The sequence below is a fragment of the Thalia democratica genome, chromosome 7, assembly GCF_965202585.1.
Source record: "Thalia democratica chromosome 7, ktThaDemo2.hap1.1, whole genome shotgun sequence".
In the NCBI taxonomy this organism is placed as follows: Eukaryota; Metazoa; Chordata; class Thaliacea; order Salpida; family Salpidae; genus Thalia; species Thalia democratica.
The window spans coordinates 42729869-42749381 of NC_139171.1; the positions used below are offsets into that span (position 1 = coordinate 42729869).

The 19513-nt window shown below is 26.1% G+C and overlaps 1 protein-coding gene across 2 annotated transcripts in view; it reads left to right on the forward strand.

The window, feature by feature from the left end:
- The first annotated feature begins 604 nt into the window (after positions 1 to 604).
- The window catches only part of LOC145841038 (AT-rich interactive domain-containing protein 1B-like), a 30288-nt gene continuing 11379 nt past the window's right edge, over positions 605 to 19513 (forward strand). The window contains exons 1-9 of one of the 2 annotated variants that reach the window (XM_082948394.1): positions 605 to 1098; positions 8737 to 8889; positions 9841 to 9990; positions 10175 to 10370; positions 11485 to 11826; positions 14019 to 14213; positions 18125 to 18368; positions 18705 to 19146; positions 19263 to 19466. In XM_082948394.1, coding sequence (XP_082804520.1) covers positions 655 to 1098; positions 8737 to 8889; positions 9841 to 9990; positions 10175 to 10370; positions 11485 to 11826; positions 14019 to 14213; positions 18125 to 18368; positions 18705 to 19146; positions 19263 to 19466 — 2370 coding nt within the window. In that variant the 5' untranslated portion in view covers positions 605 to 654. The remainder of the gene's footprint in view (positions 1099 to 8736; positions 8890 to 9840; positions 9991 to 10174; positions 10371 to 11484; positions 11827 to 14018; positions 14214 to 18124; positions 18369 to 18704; positions 19147 to 19262; positions 19467 to 19513) is intronic. The other variant, XM_082948395.1, reaches the window with a different exon arrangement.

Consider the following 19513-nt stretch of genomic DNA (forward strand, 5'->3'; position numbering starts at 1 on the left):
ATAACATTTAGATAAAGAAGAAATCAATAAACCAAATTTTGAGTTAATTTTTTGTTACAGAAATTAAAACTCAACATCATCTTCTGTATAATTAAACTTTTAAATTTCTTGAAAATAAAGTAGCAAATCTAGTTTTTTTATACTTTAGTTAATTTTGGCTTTCAGGCTTGATAGTTTTACAAATTTGATTAAATTCTTTCAAGATAATTTAAAGCAGACTCATCTAGGTTCTTATTATAAGTTATATTATATAATTTTTAATTAACATTTTAATTTTGATACTTAACCCGAAAAATTTAAACTGTAACATACATTCAACCGTAAGATAAAAATTTAATTAGTTTTGTTTTATAAGTAAAGATTTGTTTTTAAGTATAGCTTATTTTTATTTATTTAAACTTTTTTGTCTTAGCACTGTTTTCTGTGACATTAATCTTTCTAGATTTTTTTAAATAAGTACTGAAGAGGTCTTTGACCGAAACTGAGTCTGCTTTAAAATATGTTAAAAGAATTTAATAAATATCATTTTTCCTTCTAGAAGTTGAGATCTTTTTAATAGTTTTCAAAAAATCAAAACATATAAAATTTGATTAATTTTAGATAAACTTTTTTATACAATATCATTTAATTAAAAAAAGTCAAAGCGTTTTTGGTATGGTAACAAATAACCAGGGTTCAATGCCTGATGTTAACCCAAGTAGCTCGATAAAAGGGAACGGAAACTCTGCAAATGCACAAAGTAGTAAAACAATGAGTTCCTCAATAATATCTGAAAAAGATACTAAAAAGAACGGCAACGGTTACCAACCAAGCTATAGTAATGGAAGTTCAGCTAATAACACGACCGCTCATTCAAAAGGTGGGTCCTACCCTCCACACGGCTCAGGTTATGCACCTCAAAAAACGAGTATGCACAGACCAAATGAATACATACACGGCCAGAGATATGCAGTTACAAACAACAACACAAACCAACAATTATTACACGACCCAGCAGCGAACTCGCCTTCAAGATTTCAAGGGCAGTACTCGAGTTATCCAACTCAGCTCGGTTCTGAATATCATCCACAACAAAGCTGGATAGGTCACCCTCCGAGAGTAAGTCTTATAATTTAATATTTTAATAAATGTACGAAAAAAAAAATATTTAATTTATTTGACTTAATCAAAATAATATTTTATTATTTCATATTTAAAAAAATCTAAATTCAAATTGAGCGGGAAAAATTTATAAAATGTTGCTGAGCTTAGTTTAAAACACTTGTTTTTTTACTAGAAAAGCTTACCTAAACATTGACTTGGCAGCTCTCAAGTTTGTAGTTTCATATAATTTTTATATTGAATAACAAAGTAAATAGCTTTTTAAAGAAAAATATTACTTATTATGTTTTAAATTTTATCTAAATACTATGTTGTAGCAGAAAAAAAATATAAATTGATGTTTTTCACGAAAAAGTAGTAGGCTCTACCTACTACAGTAGGCTTTCTTGTTTCTATATCAAAAGACATAATTTTTTGAAAACCTTGAAAAGTTATTTAATCTTTGACTTTAAACGTTTTATTGTATACAAAACCTTTGTGAAATTATTTTTTGTTAGCACAAACATCAACCAAGGTTTCCCAAAGTGGGTAATGTAGCCCTCTTTAAAGCGATTTCGACTATCAGGAGGCAATAAGTAGTAAAGGGAGTTTTTTTTTTGCCAATAGGGCGATTATGAAAGTGAATTTGGGAAACCCTGGTCACTATCAATATGCAGCACTTGAAATACAAAAATTATCAGTTATATAGCACATTAGTGCGACAATCTTTTCAAACACTAGCTGCGTTAACTTTTAACCGTTACAAGTAAAAAAAAAATTACGTGGTTTTATATTAAATTAATAATTTAAATAAGTTAAACACAAAAATGATTTTTATTTTACTTTCAAGTCAGTACTACATTATATTTCTAGCGTTTAAGTCAAAAAAGTAAACTTAATATTTCAGTTTAAGAATGCTTACGTAAAAAAATAAAAGTAAATCATTTCGAGTTTTTAAACTTTATTACTGTATATAAAACTTTTCATGATAATTTAATTGAAAAATTTAATTTCTAACTATTGTTTTTATTTTCTGTTAAAGTATCTTTACTATTTTGAGTATTACATAAAATATGTATTAAATCAAGTATGTAAAAACTTTTAAAACTACCAAAAAATAATAACAAAACAGATAGCTTTGTTTTTTTTTTTTTTATTCTAGTTTTTTTAAGTTTTAAGTTGTTTTGTTTATATTTAGTTTGTAAGTATCAAAGATTGACTTACTTGAAACAAAAGTCTACGATGTATAAAGAGCTGTAAAAAGCTTTTGTAGTGTAAAGAGTTGTTTTACGAGTAGCGTTTTTTAAGTGATAAATCGTTTAAAATGAAAAACTTCATATACTTGTTATTTATCTTTTTACACCTTACATATAACATAATAATTTACGGTTATAAAAAATTAAAAAAAACACTTTTTTTTAAGACTATAAAAATGTCTATAAATTTTATGTATTTAAACTAGCTAAACTAATATTTAAGGAACAAGTTATTTAAAAAAACTTATATAAAAAATTTTATCTTAAAAAGCTTTTTTTTTTAGTTTTTTGATAGCTTACCAAAAAATAATTGTTACAGTTTGTTAACGTTAGTTTTTTATATCAATGTATTTACGTACATGTTTGTTTCCTAAAAAATAACTTTTACTATACAGATATTCTAAACCAAAAGTGATTTATTTAAAAACTTTTTTGTAAAGTTGTACAGATTATAATTTAAGAAAGTTCAAAAAGTTATAAAATCAGTGAATTTAAGTAAATTTTTATGTTTATTTGTTTAACACATGACGTTCAATAGAAATAAAGTTCGATAAACTATTTTATTTTTGATAAGTTTATAAAATGTATCTGCATACTTTAAATGATTATAGGTACTCATGTTAAAATAGTTTTTTAGTAAAATTTTGTATTTTAGTAAAGTAACAAACCTTTCATTTTACTTTTTAACTTTGATTTGTTTTAAACACACTTTTGTTAATAATTTTTTTAAAGCTTGTTTTTACACTTTAACAATAAAATTGAAAATATGAACACAAAAAACAAAAAGGTGAAGCTTAAATTGTTAAAGTTATTTTGTTAATTTAAAAATAAAGACTGTGTAGTTTAACTAGTGCTTAATTGCATAAAAATATAAAACTTCTAAAGCTTAGTCTTAGTTTTGATTTTTTTATTAAGGGTTTGTTTTAACTTAATAGGTATTTTTTCCGACGAAACTTCTATTTTAATATAGACATATTTTTGAACCATAATTAAAAAACTAATTTTAAGTTATGATAAAAGTTACGTCGGAAAAAATAACTATCAAGTTTAACCAAACCTTTAATAAAAAAATTAAAACTAAGTAGAATGTATGCTCAAATAAATCAAATAGATAACTCTAAAAGCCAGTGTTAAAAAGGTAGACTAAGGTTTCTGATCTGACACTACACAGATAACACTTTTGTTTGAAAAGTGAAAAAAAAGTTTTGGTCGGTTTTAAAAGTATAAGCTTTTTTTTTTACAAAAGAAACTAAAAGCATGAGTAAATTTATTATAATTTAAAAGTGTTTGTATTAAACTCGAATTTAAGTATTTAGCTAAAGTGATTTTAGAGTTAAATATGAGTTGAAAAATGAAATAATATTAAAGTAATGCAGTAAATAATTTTTTAAACATTCAGTAACCGACTATCTTTATATTTTTTGACATAAAAAAATTTTATTTAGCTTTCTGACCTGACCATTTATATTATGATATCGACTATACTTTTAGCTTTACCTCATAGACTTCAAAGATATGTACGTAGTTTAATAATTGTGGATCTTTGTTAAAACTTATAGAAACCAAAAAAATATCATTAAAGCATATTTTTTTAATTATTGATATACCCCGATAGAGTAAATCAAAAAATATGTCAAAATTTTATTTTTTAAATCAAATAAAAAAGCAAGCATGAATATTTTCGTTATAGACATTTAGTTTTTAACCGTTGAAAATGTATATATTTCAAACTTAATAAAGTTATGAAATAAAACACAAGTATGCAAACCAGTTGATAACATAAAACATTACTAGTTGTTGAATAACACTAATTACTTTCAAATCATTTTAATTTTAGAAAGCCCAAACAGTTAAACTGTTTATTTAACGACAAAAAATACGCTCAAAAAGTTTGGTCCAAGGACCTAGTGCACGAAAAAAACATTTTAGTTATCTAGTTGTACACCAGAATTAATTTTAAAAAATAAAACTGTCATTTAGATTTTTACACACACTCTAACAATAATAAAAATTTCAGGGAAATATTATTTATGAGCTATATGAATTTAAGAACATATTTTAGAAAGTTTGTTGTTTCCAAAAAAAATACTCATCGTTTTGGAATTGCTTATAAACACTAAACAATTTTGTAAAGTTCCTGCAACTTTCAAACAATTTGAATGTGTGTTCAAGTTTGATTTACACCGGTATTATTCCATATGGCACTGCGTCACTGATAATTTTTATTCAAAAAAGTACTAATTAATTTTTTGTATGTATGTTGAGAAGGGTTTTGATCTTACATACTGTTAATTAACAATTTTTAATGTCTATTAAGTGGGTAGGTGTCAAAAATGCACGAAAAGACACTTTTGCACGAAGGGTCATGTTACACGAGAAACGTTTGTACGAAGACACTTTTGCACGGGTTAAAAGTTATAAAAATCAAGTTTTGACCTGTGCAAAAGTGTCTTTTCATGCATTTTTGACACCTACCCACTTAATAGACATTAGAAATTGTTAACTTAACAGTATGTAAGATCAATACTCTTCTCAACATACATACATAAAAAAATTAATACCCTAACCCTTATCCTTGATCAGTAAATTATATTATTATAAATTATCATTTTTTTTTACTATCACTGTTACCTCTAACCCTTATCCTTGATCGGGTTTTTTTTTAATTTTACTTTTTAATTTTTTTTTACAGTTATTCCTAACCCTTACCCTGGGTCGGATTTTTTTTCTAATTCTTAATATATTTTTGTCTTTTTTTTTTTTTTCTTACTCTCGTGAAAAATATAAAAGTTTTTTTTTTGACAACTTAAAATACAAAATAACTGATCAAAAGATTTATTTTACTCACAAACCAGAGGCCTCATGTGGAGCATTGCTTCAATTAAAAACGTGAAATTTTATTGTATTATCAAAAAACTTTTAAAGCTATTATTTTTAAAATAAATTTACTTTACAAACAACTTGTTGTAAATTTAGTAGTTTTTTCTTACAAAATTAGTTTTAGAAAATAAAAGATTAAACATTTTTAAATGTTTGTTATTTTTGGCACCCCTGACAAAGATATAATGCGTCTCCAAAGTTAAAAACTATAAAAATTTGAGTACACTTATTGTATACATACTATAGTTCGAAATATATCATGAACTTTGGAAAGTAAAAGTAATACTTATTATAACTTTCAATTCAATTTCGCAACTACTTATGTAAGTAGTGGAGTTTTATAACATTTAAATAAAAAAAAATCTTTATCTAAGCTCGACTGTTAATATGTCTTGTTAATTTAAAAACTATGTATACTTGCTTAGTTACATCATTTACTACTATTAAATTTGATTGTCTTTAAACATACTCAGTTTTAAGACGAAATTCTTTTAATATTTTATTTAGTAAAATGCAATTTAAGTTGAATGATAATTTTTTTTTACCAATAGTTAGGTTTTAGAAAAAGATACTAAAATACTTAAAATAATAAAATACATATTTTTAGCTTCTTTTTTACTTGTCTTTATTTTATTGTAAAAAAGTCAAAGGTACAGAGGTGTAAACATTTTTTTACAAACTTTTTTTTTCATAATATACACTTGATTTCTACCGAAGTCGGTGTTGTTAAAAACGTAACTTGTAACTCATATGGGACTTTAAGTAATCTCTAAAGTTTTTTTAAGGTAAAATAAAATCATCAGTCTCTCTTCTCAATCTCTATTTTACATTATTAAATAGTAAACAAAGAAACTATGCTTAGATTTACATTAGAAGTTAATGTTTAACTCGCATCTATTACTTCATTTATATTTTAAAATGTAAATTATATAAACCTAAAATAATGAACAAGTACAACTAAAGTAGTATTTTTACAAAATGATTGAAGAATCTAATTAGAAAATATAAAAAAAAAATTATAAAACGTATTTATACTCATTATTAAGGATAAAGAAAAGTTTTGTTTCTTATTTGAAAAAAGTTGTTATTGATCTATATATCATAGTGTTTAAGAATTTTTGTCAAAAGATTCACACTCTTGTGAATTTTTTTTTGTTTCGTCTCCCAAGTTAGATTTTTTCTAAACTTTAGTTTTAGTATTAAACATATAGAAAAATATTAATATATAAGCTTTTAAAGCTTTTGTTTTGGTTTACTATTGATGCTTTTTTAGTTGTTCTCTAGGTATTACAAATGTTCTCTCTATATTCAACTATATGTTCAAGTTTGTTGTAAGTTTTTCTCGAGTAAAGAGTTTTTTAAGTTTTGTTTGTCTAAGTTTTTACCAATATACTAAAAATGTAACAGGCCTGTGTTAAAATTTTTAGTCAATAAAAATATTTGTACTGCTATAAAAACAATGTTAATTTTTTTTTCCTACTTACTTGGTATAAACTGAAGATCTAACTATTCTTTAATTTTTATCTAAATAATCTTTTAATTCTCATATTTTGTCGTGTGTTTTAATATTACAAAAACTTTTATAACTTTTTCAAAGCAAATTAATACTTAATATTTTTATTTGGAATTCTATTAGTTTTTTACTTATAAATTTGCCTAAGTCATTAAACTTTTAAATGCAGTTAAACAAGCTTTTCTTCTTACAATCTGCTGTTAGATCAAGAAAAATCATCTCAGTAAATATAAACAGTTACTTTACAGCACGCTGTAAAAAACCAAAAACTGCTGTGTTTAAAGCAAGTCCGCCTAGTCTGCCATTTACACACACTAATTTGCTCGCAGCTTCTCATTTTTGCGTTGTTTTGCAACCAACGTTTTGGTTTTTACTTTATTTTTTGGCACTGTGTACAGCTCACTCTTTTTATTTTATATTTGCTTAAGGCCAATTTGAGCGTTTCCTTTATAACTGCTTTCTCTCTTTTAAGAGCACTTTAAACTCCAATTTGCTGTGATGCTTCACTTCGCTGTGACAGCACGAAGCAAGCAGAGCACATGATCAGCACAGTTATTATTTGGTGTACTGACTGGTTTTTTCTTATACAGCCTATTCTTGTATTCTTAGTGAATAAAGTTTTACTTTTTGCTTGTCTTTGCCTTACCTATAACTTTTAAAAAACGTTCATATACACTTTTATAAAAAATAAAGTAGATTTTTAGTTTTTTATAAGTTTAAAAAAGGTTATTTTTTTTTACTTATTAATAAAGTAAGAAAACTTTTATGTAAATTTTATTGAAGTTAAAAACTAAAAAAAAACAATATACTTTAGCCCGGTCATATATAAATAAAAAAAAAGTTTGTATAAATAATTCAAATAATACATTTAAGAAGTAAAGTGGTTTATAATTTATTCTGATTAGAAGATAAAGATTTCATAAATAAAAAAAGATAATTTTTAGAGCATACAATATTTGCTAAAAATTAATTCATTTTTTAATAAATAATAGCCAGCCACTAAAGTCAGTAAAGAGTACTAAGTAAAAAAGGAGGTTTTATTAGCTTCCAGTTAGCTGACTTTTGTTATGTATGCTTGTTCTATTGCTATGAGCAAATGAGTTTAACATAAATAAAGTAATAAAAACGGAGAGATATGTTCTTTTTTTGCTTAGTTTTTTATTATATATTTGAAGTATAAAATATAAGCTATTTTTGTATAATCTACTCTAAACATGTTAGATACTTATCTCATATATATTTTTATTCATTCAGAAGTTTAATGTTTTAGTTTAATGTGCATTTTAGAAATTACAATGTTCATTTTTTATATCATTAGTTCTTTTTGTAAGTTGTTTTAACAATAGTTAATTGTCTTTTGTTTAAAATTTTTGTTTGTTTGAGTTTAAGACTTCAGACTAATAATTTAGAGTTTAGAAATTTTTTTCTTCAGGTAAATTATTTATTTTGTTTAGTTTGTTATATATTTATAAGAATTTTTCAAGTTATAAATACATCACTAGAAAAATATGAGTTTTTCAAATAATGTTTATATTGGTTTTATAGTCTTTAAACTATTATAGTATAACTTGTATATATGTTTTAAAAAAAGAGCTGTAATAACTTAGAAAAAAAAACTTTTATTGTGGTTAGTAAGGATGTAAGTTATGTATTTTTTCAAAAAAAAGTAGTTTTTAAGGTTTTGTTAAATTTAGTAATATACTAGTTTTGTTTTTAGAAAGAGCTTTAATAAATTAAATATAACATTTTTATTTGTTGTTTTATAAGTTATTGGTATGTGATATTATATTAATTAATAATAAGTATATGATAGCAAAATATTAAGTATATTTTATCAAAGTTATTTAGCTTTTTACCTTTAAGATTTTTTGTAAAACTTTTATGTCTTAAAATTGATTTAATTAGGAATGAACAGCAGTAACTATGAAATTCAACAAATGGTAAGTTGTGGATGAAAAATAGTTAATAAGAATTTTTTTTATATGTTTAAATCATGAATATTTTTAGTACCAGCGTCCAGACCAACAAGGTGCTGATAGATACCATCCTTCTTACCCAGGTGCACCTCAAACGCGATTCATGACTCCTCCTTCACATCATCATGCAGTGCCAAGGTATGGAGTTCCTTCTTCCACAACAAGTTCTTATCCACCAAATCAGGTATAATTGTTGTTTAAAATATTTTCATTGTAGACAAATTTTAGCACTTTTCTTGAATTTCTACTTTTATATATTTAAAATCTAACTCAACTTTAAAAAATTCTAATTCAACTTCATTTATGCATTTTTAGGTTTTACAATAATCTAATTAGCCATTATATATAGTACTTATAGTTTGTACAATATGTTTTTCTAAAATTTGTATAATATTTCATCAACTTCAAATCAATTTTTTGCATAGTTTGTAATTTTATATTTTTTTATTGCAGAATTGCATTTTGATAATCCTTTCAGCAGTGAAACTGAGTGACTGCCTAATTTAAAAAAAAATATAATTTACAACTTTTAATCTAAGTTTTAATATAATGATTTATATATATATATTTATATCTAAACTGAGTAAAAATGAATATCAGTTAAAATTTTTTAATCACTGAAGTAATGTGCTAAATCAGTTTATTTATAAAACAAAGCAAAAAGTGTTAAAGTTTTTTGTTAAAAATTTTTAAACACATTTATAAATGATGTGTACATGAACTTCAAAAGTTTTCAAAGCAAACTTGATAAGAATATTAAGCATAAGGAGAAAAGAAATCGGTTATATCATTAGCTTCAATTTGTGTGGCCACACATTTACTTTAATGGGGGGAGGGGTGAATAGTAGACACCACTTGATTTTGTTTGACTTGCACGTGTTATTTGTCCATAGCGTAGTAATATACACTGATTGTTCATTTTTAGTTGCTAAGTACACATTCACTATAAATTACTTACCAAATAACATAGTAATAAAAGCTTTGATTTTTTTTTTTGAATTTCTAGGTTATTAAAATTAAAAAGTTTCAGTAATTGTTTTATAAATGAAGTTTATTGGAATTTAAATTATTTTTAATGTTTTTGTAGAATATAATTATTTTATTGTTTAAATTTTAACTACGAGATATTTTGAAGCATGGTTATGCTCCTGATGGACGACCAAATCAGCAAGGTATTGTTCCACCAACAGTTGGAAGTTATCAAGGCTACCCACCTAATCCACACATGCAGCATCACTCTAACTACTATCCTCCAAGACAGCCTGGCTCATTTGCAACTCAACAAGTTTTTTTTTTTATATCCCCATTTGTTATTTTGAAAAGTAGTTTTATATATCTTTAAAAAAGTTAAAAAAAACTTTTGTTTTATAAATAGTTTTAGTAACATATTTGTAATAGTTTTGCTTTTACATAATTCAAGGTCAAACACATATCTTTGCAATTAAAAGATTTTTAAATGTTTTGATTAGGACCTACATGCACAACAGCCAAAAATAGATCATAGTAAAACTGTGGGAACAAAAATCCCTCCTAATGTTGTCCACCCAGCCAGTCGTCCAAATTCAAATTCTTCAGTAGCAACAGTTTCTTCTGTAAATCAAAATACTGCTTCACCAGCTAGGAAAGCACAAACTCCTGCTAATGTTTCTCAAAATAATGTTACAGGTGACTTGTTATAAAATAAATACTGAAGTAAATATGTTAAGAAAAAAAAATCATTTAGCAAAAAATATTTGTGCTTTGTTCAGTTCTGTAAATGATGTAGCATGGTTTGCCTGAAGCTCTGTATTATGTAGTACTAAATCTGATATGATAATGCTTTTTAACAATTTTAAAACAAGTAAACACTTGAGTTTTCATATACATACTTAAAATTTAGTAATTTAAGATTATTTTTTCAAATTTGTAAATCCTGAAATATTATTTTCTTAAATTTTGTAACTATCTAATTTGAGTTTTACTAATTTTACTACTGTTTAGGCTTGATGAAAACTTGAAAATTAAGTAAGAATTAAAAGTGTCTCTAATAGTTAAGGCCACAGAGGGGCTAAGCCTTATTTTACTATTTGATATCAATTTAATGACCTTTAATTTAACTAGCAGTTGTTTTTTCTAAAGTCTAAAAAAAATCTAATCCAAGCTTGTTTTTGAGGTAAAAGTGTACAAAGTAAAGAAAATTCAATAAGTCTCTTATAAAGGAATCAAATTTAAAAAGAGAAAAAAAAAAACTGTTAAAAATCATATTTTCCTACAATTTTAAACAATTGTGTCTCAAACTTTCTGAGTCTAATCTTAACTTAATAAACATTCCTAATATAGGAAATTTTTAAAATTTTTGAGTTGGTTTTATATTTTCTAACAAAAACCTTTGGTCATAAAGTTTATGTTTTTTAACTTTAAAAAAATGTTACCATGCAGTTTCCTTTTATAATGAAAGGATCACTTCCTGAAGAGTTGAGTTTAGTTGTTAAACAACTGAAGGGTAGATAGAATTTAAATATTTTTTTTCAAATTTTAGCAAAAATTGGCAATGAAAAATTTTGATTTTATACTTTGATTTGGAAATTTTTTTGAAACTAAACTCCAAATTAAAATTTTATTTTTATTTTCTTTAAAAATTTTTTTGTAGTAAATATTTTGTGCATTCAAATTAGGGCCGATGTTAATTTAAAAAAGGTGTTTGAACTCCTCTATGTCCTAATTAATTTTTTTGTAAAGTTTTATGCAAAATTTTTGTGCTTGCTTGTATGGTGAAACAATACTTTATGACTGTTTATAGATGAAGGACATATTGAAACTAGAAGCCTTAATTCTGCCTTAGCAGTAAATGAAAATAGTACTGCTTCTGCTGACTTTAATCAAAAGCAGCCTACACCAGCCTCTGAAAATGTTTCTACAGATGAAGTCCCTGCTGCTCAACAGACTGTAGTAACAAATACCTCTGCTTCTACTTTGTCAAATCAGTCACAATTTAAGGAGCTGGAAGACTCAAATTTAACAAATAGTAATATTTCCAACCCTTCCTCAAAAAGCCAACAACAAACCAGTCCAGCTGTTCAGCAACTTTCTTCTATGGTTGGAATGCCGGGGATGAATCCTGTTAGTCATCAACAACCACCAGGTCTAGATTTGTTTGCATGTTTTTGAATTGTAGAAAATAACTTTTAATTAATTTGTAAGGGTCATACTTATATATTTAATAATATAATAAGTTTATATTAAGTAGTCTTATTATTTCAGCTGTTGTTAGCTTCTAATTATTTTTTATTATTACCTGTAAAAAAGATATTTAAGCAATATGAATTACAGTTTAAAATAGCTATACTATTATGTGTTATATATGTTATAATTAAGAACTTGTGTTTGCTCTCCTAAAACAACTCTTTTATTCTGCACTTGACTTTTCCCGCTTTTGTTACGTAACAAAGCGGCTTGCTTAACTTGAATGTGACGCAATAATAATATGACTAACAAGCATGTTTGTTGTGCTTTGCTTACCCGGTATATTGATTTCAAAAATGTTAACAGTTACCAAACTTTTTTTTTTACTAACTTATAGTTTTTTTTGATGAATATAAGTTAGTTATACTTGTTACTAGCAAAAGTTTATAAGTAATAATATTAGAATCCAAATAAGCCTTCAACATTTCGTTTAAGTTAAGCTAGACTGTTTAAACATACAATAAACTACATATGTTTAAATAATTATGTTCTATAACATAATATTTTTAAGCTTTGGTTTTAATTTTTTCAGTTTGTAGCTGTTTTAACAACAAATACTTAATCTGTTATACTCTTTTTAGTTTAAAACTGCTAGTTTTTATATAACAGTTACTATAATACATATTTTTCTTGGCGAAATGTATATATATATATATATTACTCGTATTATATTACTCAAATTATTACTTGTATCTTTTTAAATAAGTTAGTTTTGTTTTTTAGACTTGTAGTTGCTTAAAATCGGTTTTAAAATTATATACTAAGTTAACTTAAAAGAAAATTAATGAACTAAAATAGTTTTATGTTTCCTTTCATGTATTAACTGTTAAAAGTTAATTGTTATTTATTATTTAATCTGTATTTTTCAAAAAATAACTATTTATACATATTTATTAATATTCCGCTAAAATAGATCTGTGTAAAGTTGTGTCTATAATAATAAGTTTAAAAAATTAGTTGTAATTCTTAAAACTGTCATTGTTTGATTTGTACTTTTTAAATTACTTGTGTCGTATTTAAAACTTTCATTATTTAAGTTTCTATTGTTTAAGTTATTTATTAAACATAAAACTCTGGTTGCCATAAATCCTGGAACGCCTAGAAGTTGACAATTTAAGCAAAAATAACCTTGAAAAACCCGGAATTTTGAAAAAAATAACTCAAAAACAGGAATATAAAAAAGATTTACACGTAAAATAATGAAGTTTTTATTAGATACAAAAGATATATCACATACAATAACTTTTTTATTATTATCATTAAAAATGTTATTTACTATAAAACTTTTTTGAAGTAACATTTCTAAGTGTTTATAGTATTTTTATACTAATTAAAAAAGTTTCCTACCTCAAATTTAACTTTATACTATAAATGGACAAAAAACTTGTACTTTCAAAAACCTTAAGGAATTTTTCAAAAAACCTTTAGCAAACTTTTTTTTAAGTTGGTTCGGTAACAAACATAATTAGAATTTTTATCATCTAAATAATTGGATTAAACTTCTGTTATTAAGTATAGCTATTTTCTTTATACATACGTATGGTTCTTTAATATAATTAAAACGTACAAAGCAAAAGTAGGTTTTAAATATTTGAAAAAAAAACTATGTTTATAATAACTACCTAGGTTTACTATGGTTATAACAACTTCAAAAGTATGTGGTCATCTACTCGCAGTTATCATTTATAAATAATCACAGTTATCATCTACAACCTTCCCTTACTCATGCACTTTTCAAAGTCCTTTCATGTCCGAACTTGTTGTGTTTTATTTGTAATATTCGGACAAAGTAGCTTAGCGCACGTGTTTGATTCTCCGGTTATTTTCTCATTTAGCTTTTACTGCCTGTGTGCTATTTATAGAAGCTAATTTGTTTTTGCTGACACGATGTTTGTGTGCATTTGATTTTTTTCTTTTTGTTTCATTGTTGCGTCACCAAAGTTAGTTTACAGTTTGAAAGAAAAAGTGGCGCCTTTTTTATTTTTGTAAAACTGCTTTACATATTTGCTTTTATAATTTAATACTCGTATATTTTTCACTCAATCGTACAAAAACTTAGCTTGCTCATCTTATTAACATATTTAAATTTAGGTGGGTATCCTTACAGTCGTCCATTTGGGCATCCGATACAGCAAGGGGGGTACCAACCACCAAGGATGACCCAAACTCGCCCTCTACATCAACATTCGTCGTTGCAAAACCAAATGTCACAGCAGCAAGCCAATAATCAGGCCAATCATCCGCTCACACCACAATCCAGCTATAGCTCGCCTCAATCTCATCAAGGTAAAAATTAATTACTTGCATAAATTGTATTTTTTAATTATAGATAGCAATAGATATACATAACCCTAGTTTAGATTATAACACGTTTACACTCAAATTTGAATTATTTTTATAGCTTGTATCAAAAGTCTTTATTGATATTAAATTAAATTAAAAAAAAATATTCTTTAGTTTTTATTAAAATTCGTACACGTTGCACTTAAGTTTGCTTAATTTGAAAAAAATATGTAGTAAAGTATTCATAATTAACATATATGTTATCTAATGTTAAATTGATTTGAATTTTTATTTTATTACTTCTTAAAAATAGAATCTATCACAACATTTGTAAAAAGCTATCTGTAGTAGTACTAGAACATTTTTATTGAAAGTTTATATCTAGTAGGCGCAATTTTTTCCACTTATCCTTAACTAATTAACTTGTTAAAAAAAAGCTATTAAATAGCTTGAATCACTGCTTAAATTGTAAAGGTAAAAAACTATTTTTTTCATAATAAGTATTATTTTACTTTAGAACAGTAAGCACTTACAGTTTAAAAAGAGGTTACAATTTATACATTTCAAAAATATTTTTTTTTACCAAATAAAACAATAACAAAAAAAAATCTAGTGTACAAATATATTTTTTTAAGTTAATTTAATTAGTTTAAATAAGTAAATTTTCAAATAATCGTTTACTTCTTAAACACTGTACTTTAGGGTTTCCTAGACTCATTTTAATAATTTTTCCATTGGCAGAAAATAAAAAGATAATTGTCCCCCCTTTTTTAAGGGATCGGCAGGCATTTGGTGGTCGTAGACAATTTTTCGAAAGTAGAAAATTTTGCCTGCCGTAATTGTACTTTTGTTAAAACTTTTTTTAAACTCCAGAATATCTAGTGCAAGTTTCAAATATTTCGTTGATTACGATCCAAACTTTTTTGTATGTTTTACCCTTCACAACAAACCCAAATATCTAGTCTAAGTTAGTTGTTGCCGCCTTACTAGTTATCGCCCCAATATTTTTACTCTTCATTACAAACCCCAGAATATCTAGTGTAAATTAATCAATTACCCGTTTAATTTTTTTTGTTACCTTACTAGTTAAAAATTAAATACTAAATATCGAATAGATAAAAGTTCTATAACAGACAAAAATTTAATAAATCGCCCCATTACTAGTTATTATCTTTCAAGTTACTTTAATCGCCCAAAAGAGACAAGTTGTCCCTTTGGAAAATCCTGCTGTAAAAGCATATTTTCTATAAAACTTATTGTTTATTTGTAAAACTACTTTAATCGTTTCTAAGTTCTTCATAGTTTATCAAAGTAATTTTGATAAAAAGAAAATTTATTTTAAACATATATTAAGTAAAAACCATGAGTTGACTGGATGTTAATTACAATATTACTGTTAAAGTATAGAACTGTTTGTTTGATAAGTTTTACAAATTAAGTTACAAATACTAGTCCTTTTATCAACAGAAGAGTAGAAATAAACTAATATTTAAATTATTAAAAGTTATTTCAGACATATCAAAGTGCACTTACAGGTTTTTAGTTATTACCAATAAAAAAAATTCTCAGTTAAAAAATTCTTATAACAAATATTTTCATATCATGTAATATACGATTTTTAACTTACTTTTTTATCAGGTCTTTGTATAACGTTTACTTTAATTGGTTAGAATTTACAAAGTTAGTTTAGCTATCATCTTAATGTTTAATTGCATTTTTAGTTACTTGTATTTGTAAGTATCTCATGAATTCTTGACAAACTTATAATATTAAAACCGCTCAAAGTAGATTTATTTTGAGTATACACTTCGTAAGAAAATTGACCTACATGTGACTTTTCTTTTGCAGCCTAAATATTAAATTACCTGTAGATAAACATTAACGCCACAGCAACCAACACGATTTTCAATATGACGTCACTGAATAAGATTTACTAATTTTTCAGTTTGGGGGAAGTAAATTTTAAGCCGGCTGAAGCTGTCATCGTCATTATATTGTTTATTTGCTAACCGCAAGGCAGAAGTGCAACTCAATGTTGTTAAATTTCTCCTTTATAATAACTATCGTTTTCTTAACATGTGCTTTATCGTGAAAAGTTATTTGTTGTATAACTCTCATTATCATTGTATTTATTTGTAAATGGTTTATAGGTTTACCAAAGTTTTGAAATTCATAAACGTGCATGGAATTTTTATCAAGTTAACTAATGTAATTAACTTTTTATGTCGTATTAAAATGTTGAACTGATTAATATGATAATAGTAAAGTATAATAAACTGTTAACTAATCAAATTTGATATATAAATTAAAGTTGATTATAAATTATTCAAAAGACAGTTCTAAATTTCTATTTTTTAATTTTACAAGCTTAAACTTGATCTTATATATGTTCTACTACGACTTTATTAATAAACAATTACCTTTAGAATACAATAGATTAAGTGTATTTTTTACCAAAATTAGTTATTTGCAGTTTAAAAAAATAGATGTCATATTAAACAAAATAATAAAAATTCGAACCAATAAAAGATTTTTTTAGAACGTTTTTCAGTTAATAAGCAAGTTTGAAGTTATTTACGGTAAATAAACTTAACTATAATAATACACTGCTTCACTACTGCTTAATTAATGCTTACCATAGAGTAGGGTCGGGATTGGCAAACTGTGGCCCACGAGGTTCTTTTCTACTAAAAATATACTTTTTAAAACAAAATAAAAATCGAGTTTGTGGTAAACTACTTTCTTTAATAATTAATTACTCTTTACTACAGCTCTTTATTGGTTATTTTATTAGAACATTCGTTTAAAATAGAATTTTGATATTATTTACCACAACTATTTTAAAACATTTTTTATTCAGTGCGGCCCGCGAGCAACTTTTCATATGAAAATTGGCGCGCAACTTATAAAAGACTTCCAACCCATGGAGTAGAGGGTTTACCTAGTTTCTTGTACAAAATTATCTTAAATTAATAAAAAACACTTGACGGGAAAATAAGTAACTTTTTATAGATAGAAGGTATTCGAAATATTTTTTACTAATAAGTGATGTTAACGATCAGTTTTTGAAAAAAAAAACAACTACGATGAAAATATATATCTTCTTACAGAAGGGGTCGGCAAACTACAGTATTAGACTAGATTTTGGTTAAAAAAAGTAATATGAAACAACAACAAATGTTTAAACTTCAAATATAATATTAATGTTGTTATTACCTTAATCATAGGTTTATTTTATGTTTTAATTAAACAAAATTTTTTTTTGCTTCAACTTAACAAAAATATGGCTGCCCAGGAAATTCTGGCTTTTGAAAAATCTGACCCGTCATATATAACTGTCTACTGGCACCTGTCTTGAAATTTATTGAAAAATTTATTTTAGTTTATTTTTAAATATTTTCAAAATCATTTAATTGTAGTATTATTTTATTAAAACGTTTAGTTTTGGCCAAATATTTTTTCATTCTACCACTTATTTCAATTATTTTTTATACTTAAGCAATATTTTTTTTAATTAAAGTTATAGAGCAGGGTTTACCAAACTTTTTTTTGAAAGGCCCTCTCTAAAGAAATTAAAAAAGCTATGGCCCCCTTCTAACTAGATTTCTCAAAAAACTGCTATTAAAACTGCCTAAGACCCTTTTTTTGCTCTTTATCAACAACTCCATAATATCTAGTGTACGTTTCAATTTATGACATAATGGCATTCCTGTGGCCCCTTTGCTGCTCATGGCTCCTTAAATTTCTATAATGGCCCAGTTTGTGAAACCATGTTATAAAGAGGATATAAAAAGTGTTATTTGAAACTAGTAATTTGCTAAACATTTTAGTTGTGTAATTTCATTAATTATCAAATTATACTGTAAAATATCATTTTGAATGAAAATGTGTGCTGATTTTATATTTTTTAACAGCCAACTACAATTCTCCTGGTCAAACACCGCAATCCTGCACAGAAAGAAGGCATTCAAAGCAGGGGGGAACAGGCACGAGAGTAGGAACGCCTGCAAGCAACAGGAGCAATACACCTGCATCCAGCATAACTTCACCTCTGGCAAGTACCAAGCCTGCTACTCCACTGCAGCAAGATAACCGCCAGCAACAAGCACAAGCAGCAGCTCAAGCTGCTGTGCAAGCTGCAGCTCACACGGCTTCAAAGTTTGTTAAGTAAATTTTATGAAGAAAGTTAAAACTTATGTTATAATAAAAACTAAAGTTGTACTCAATTTCGTTTTTCTAATGATAAAAAAAAATACTGTGCAATTATTTTTTTTTAATAAATTTAAGCGAACTAGCTTCGCTAGGATCTTTATTAACAAACGATTTGCTTGAAGTTTTGAACATTTGTAAAACTACTATAAATTATATTGTCATTTTATGCGTTATTTTTTAATTTGCAAGTTTAGTTATAAAGCAATTTATAATATTATATGTTGTGAGTTAATAGTTTCCAATTTATAATCTAAGTGTATATAATTCAAAATAAAAATACAGACCTCCTGCGCAACCTTCAACGGGTCATTTTTCTTCAAATGCTCACGTGCCTCTGGGAGGACCACAAACACCTTCAACCGGTTATTACTCTAGTCATCCATCTGGAGTTCCACCCTCACAACAGCGCATAATGTCCAGGCCAGGGTTTTCTGGTATGGACAACAGTTATAGCATGCAAGGTCAATACCCTCCACGACCATCATCGCAGGGGCATATGATGCAACACCCTCGACAGCCTCACCAGCAACGAATGCAGGGTTACAGTACCAGGTACCCTAATCAACACCCAATGCATAGTTACTCTTCAGGTTATTACCCTCCAAGTAACAGTGCAACAGACCCAAGGCATCCTGTTTACTCTAATGTGCCACCTAGTGGTAATAATTACTCTCAACAATCGAATAGAAGCACCCCTTCGCAAGAGGAGCCGAAAAAGAAATCCGTAAGTATTGATATTTACTCTGTGAATGTTTTTCTTTGTAATATTTTGATAAATTTTATTATTTTAAGCAATTTAAAAATCGCTACATGATATTTTATCTAAGCAATTTTTTGTAGAATTCACAAGCGCGATCTGCCTCACAAAAGTTGGCGGCTCTTTATGAACCGGATGAACCAGGTAGGAGAGAATTTATCGACCATATAATTAAGTATTGGGAAGACAAGGGACTTCCTCTAAAAAATGCACCTTTGATGGGTAGAAAAACGTTAGATCTGTTTAAGTTGTACAACTTTGTGAAAGAAAGAGGATTTATGCAGGAGGTTATTCGTACTTATGTTTTTAATGATTTAATTATAAAAAAATTATT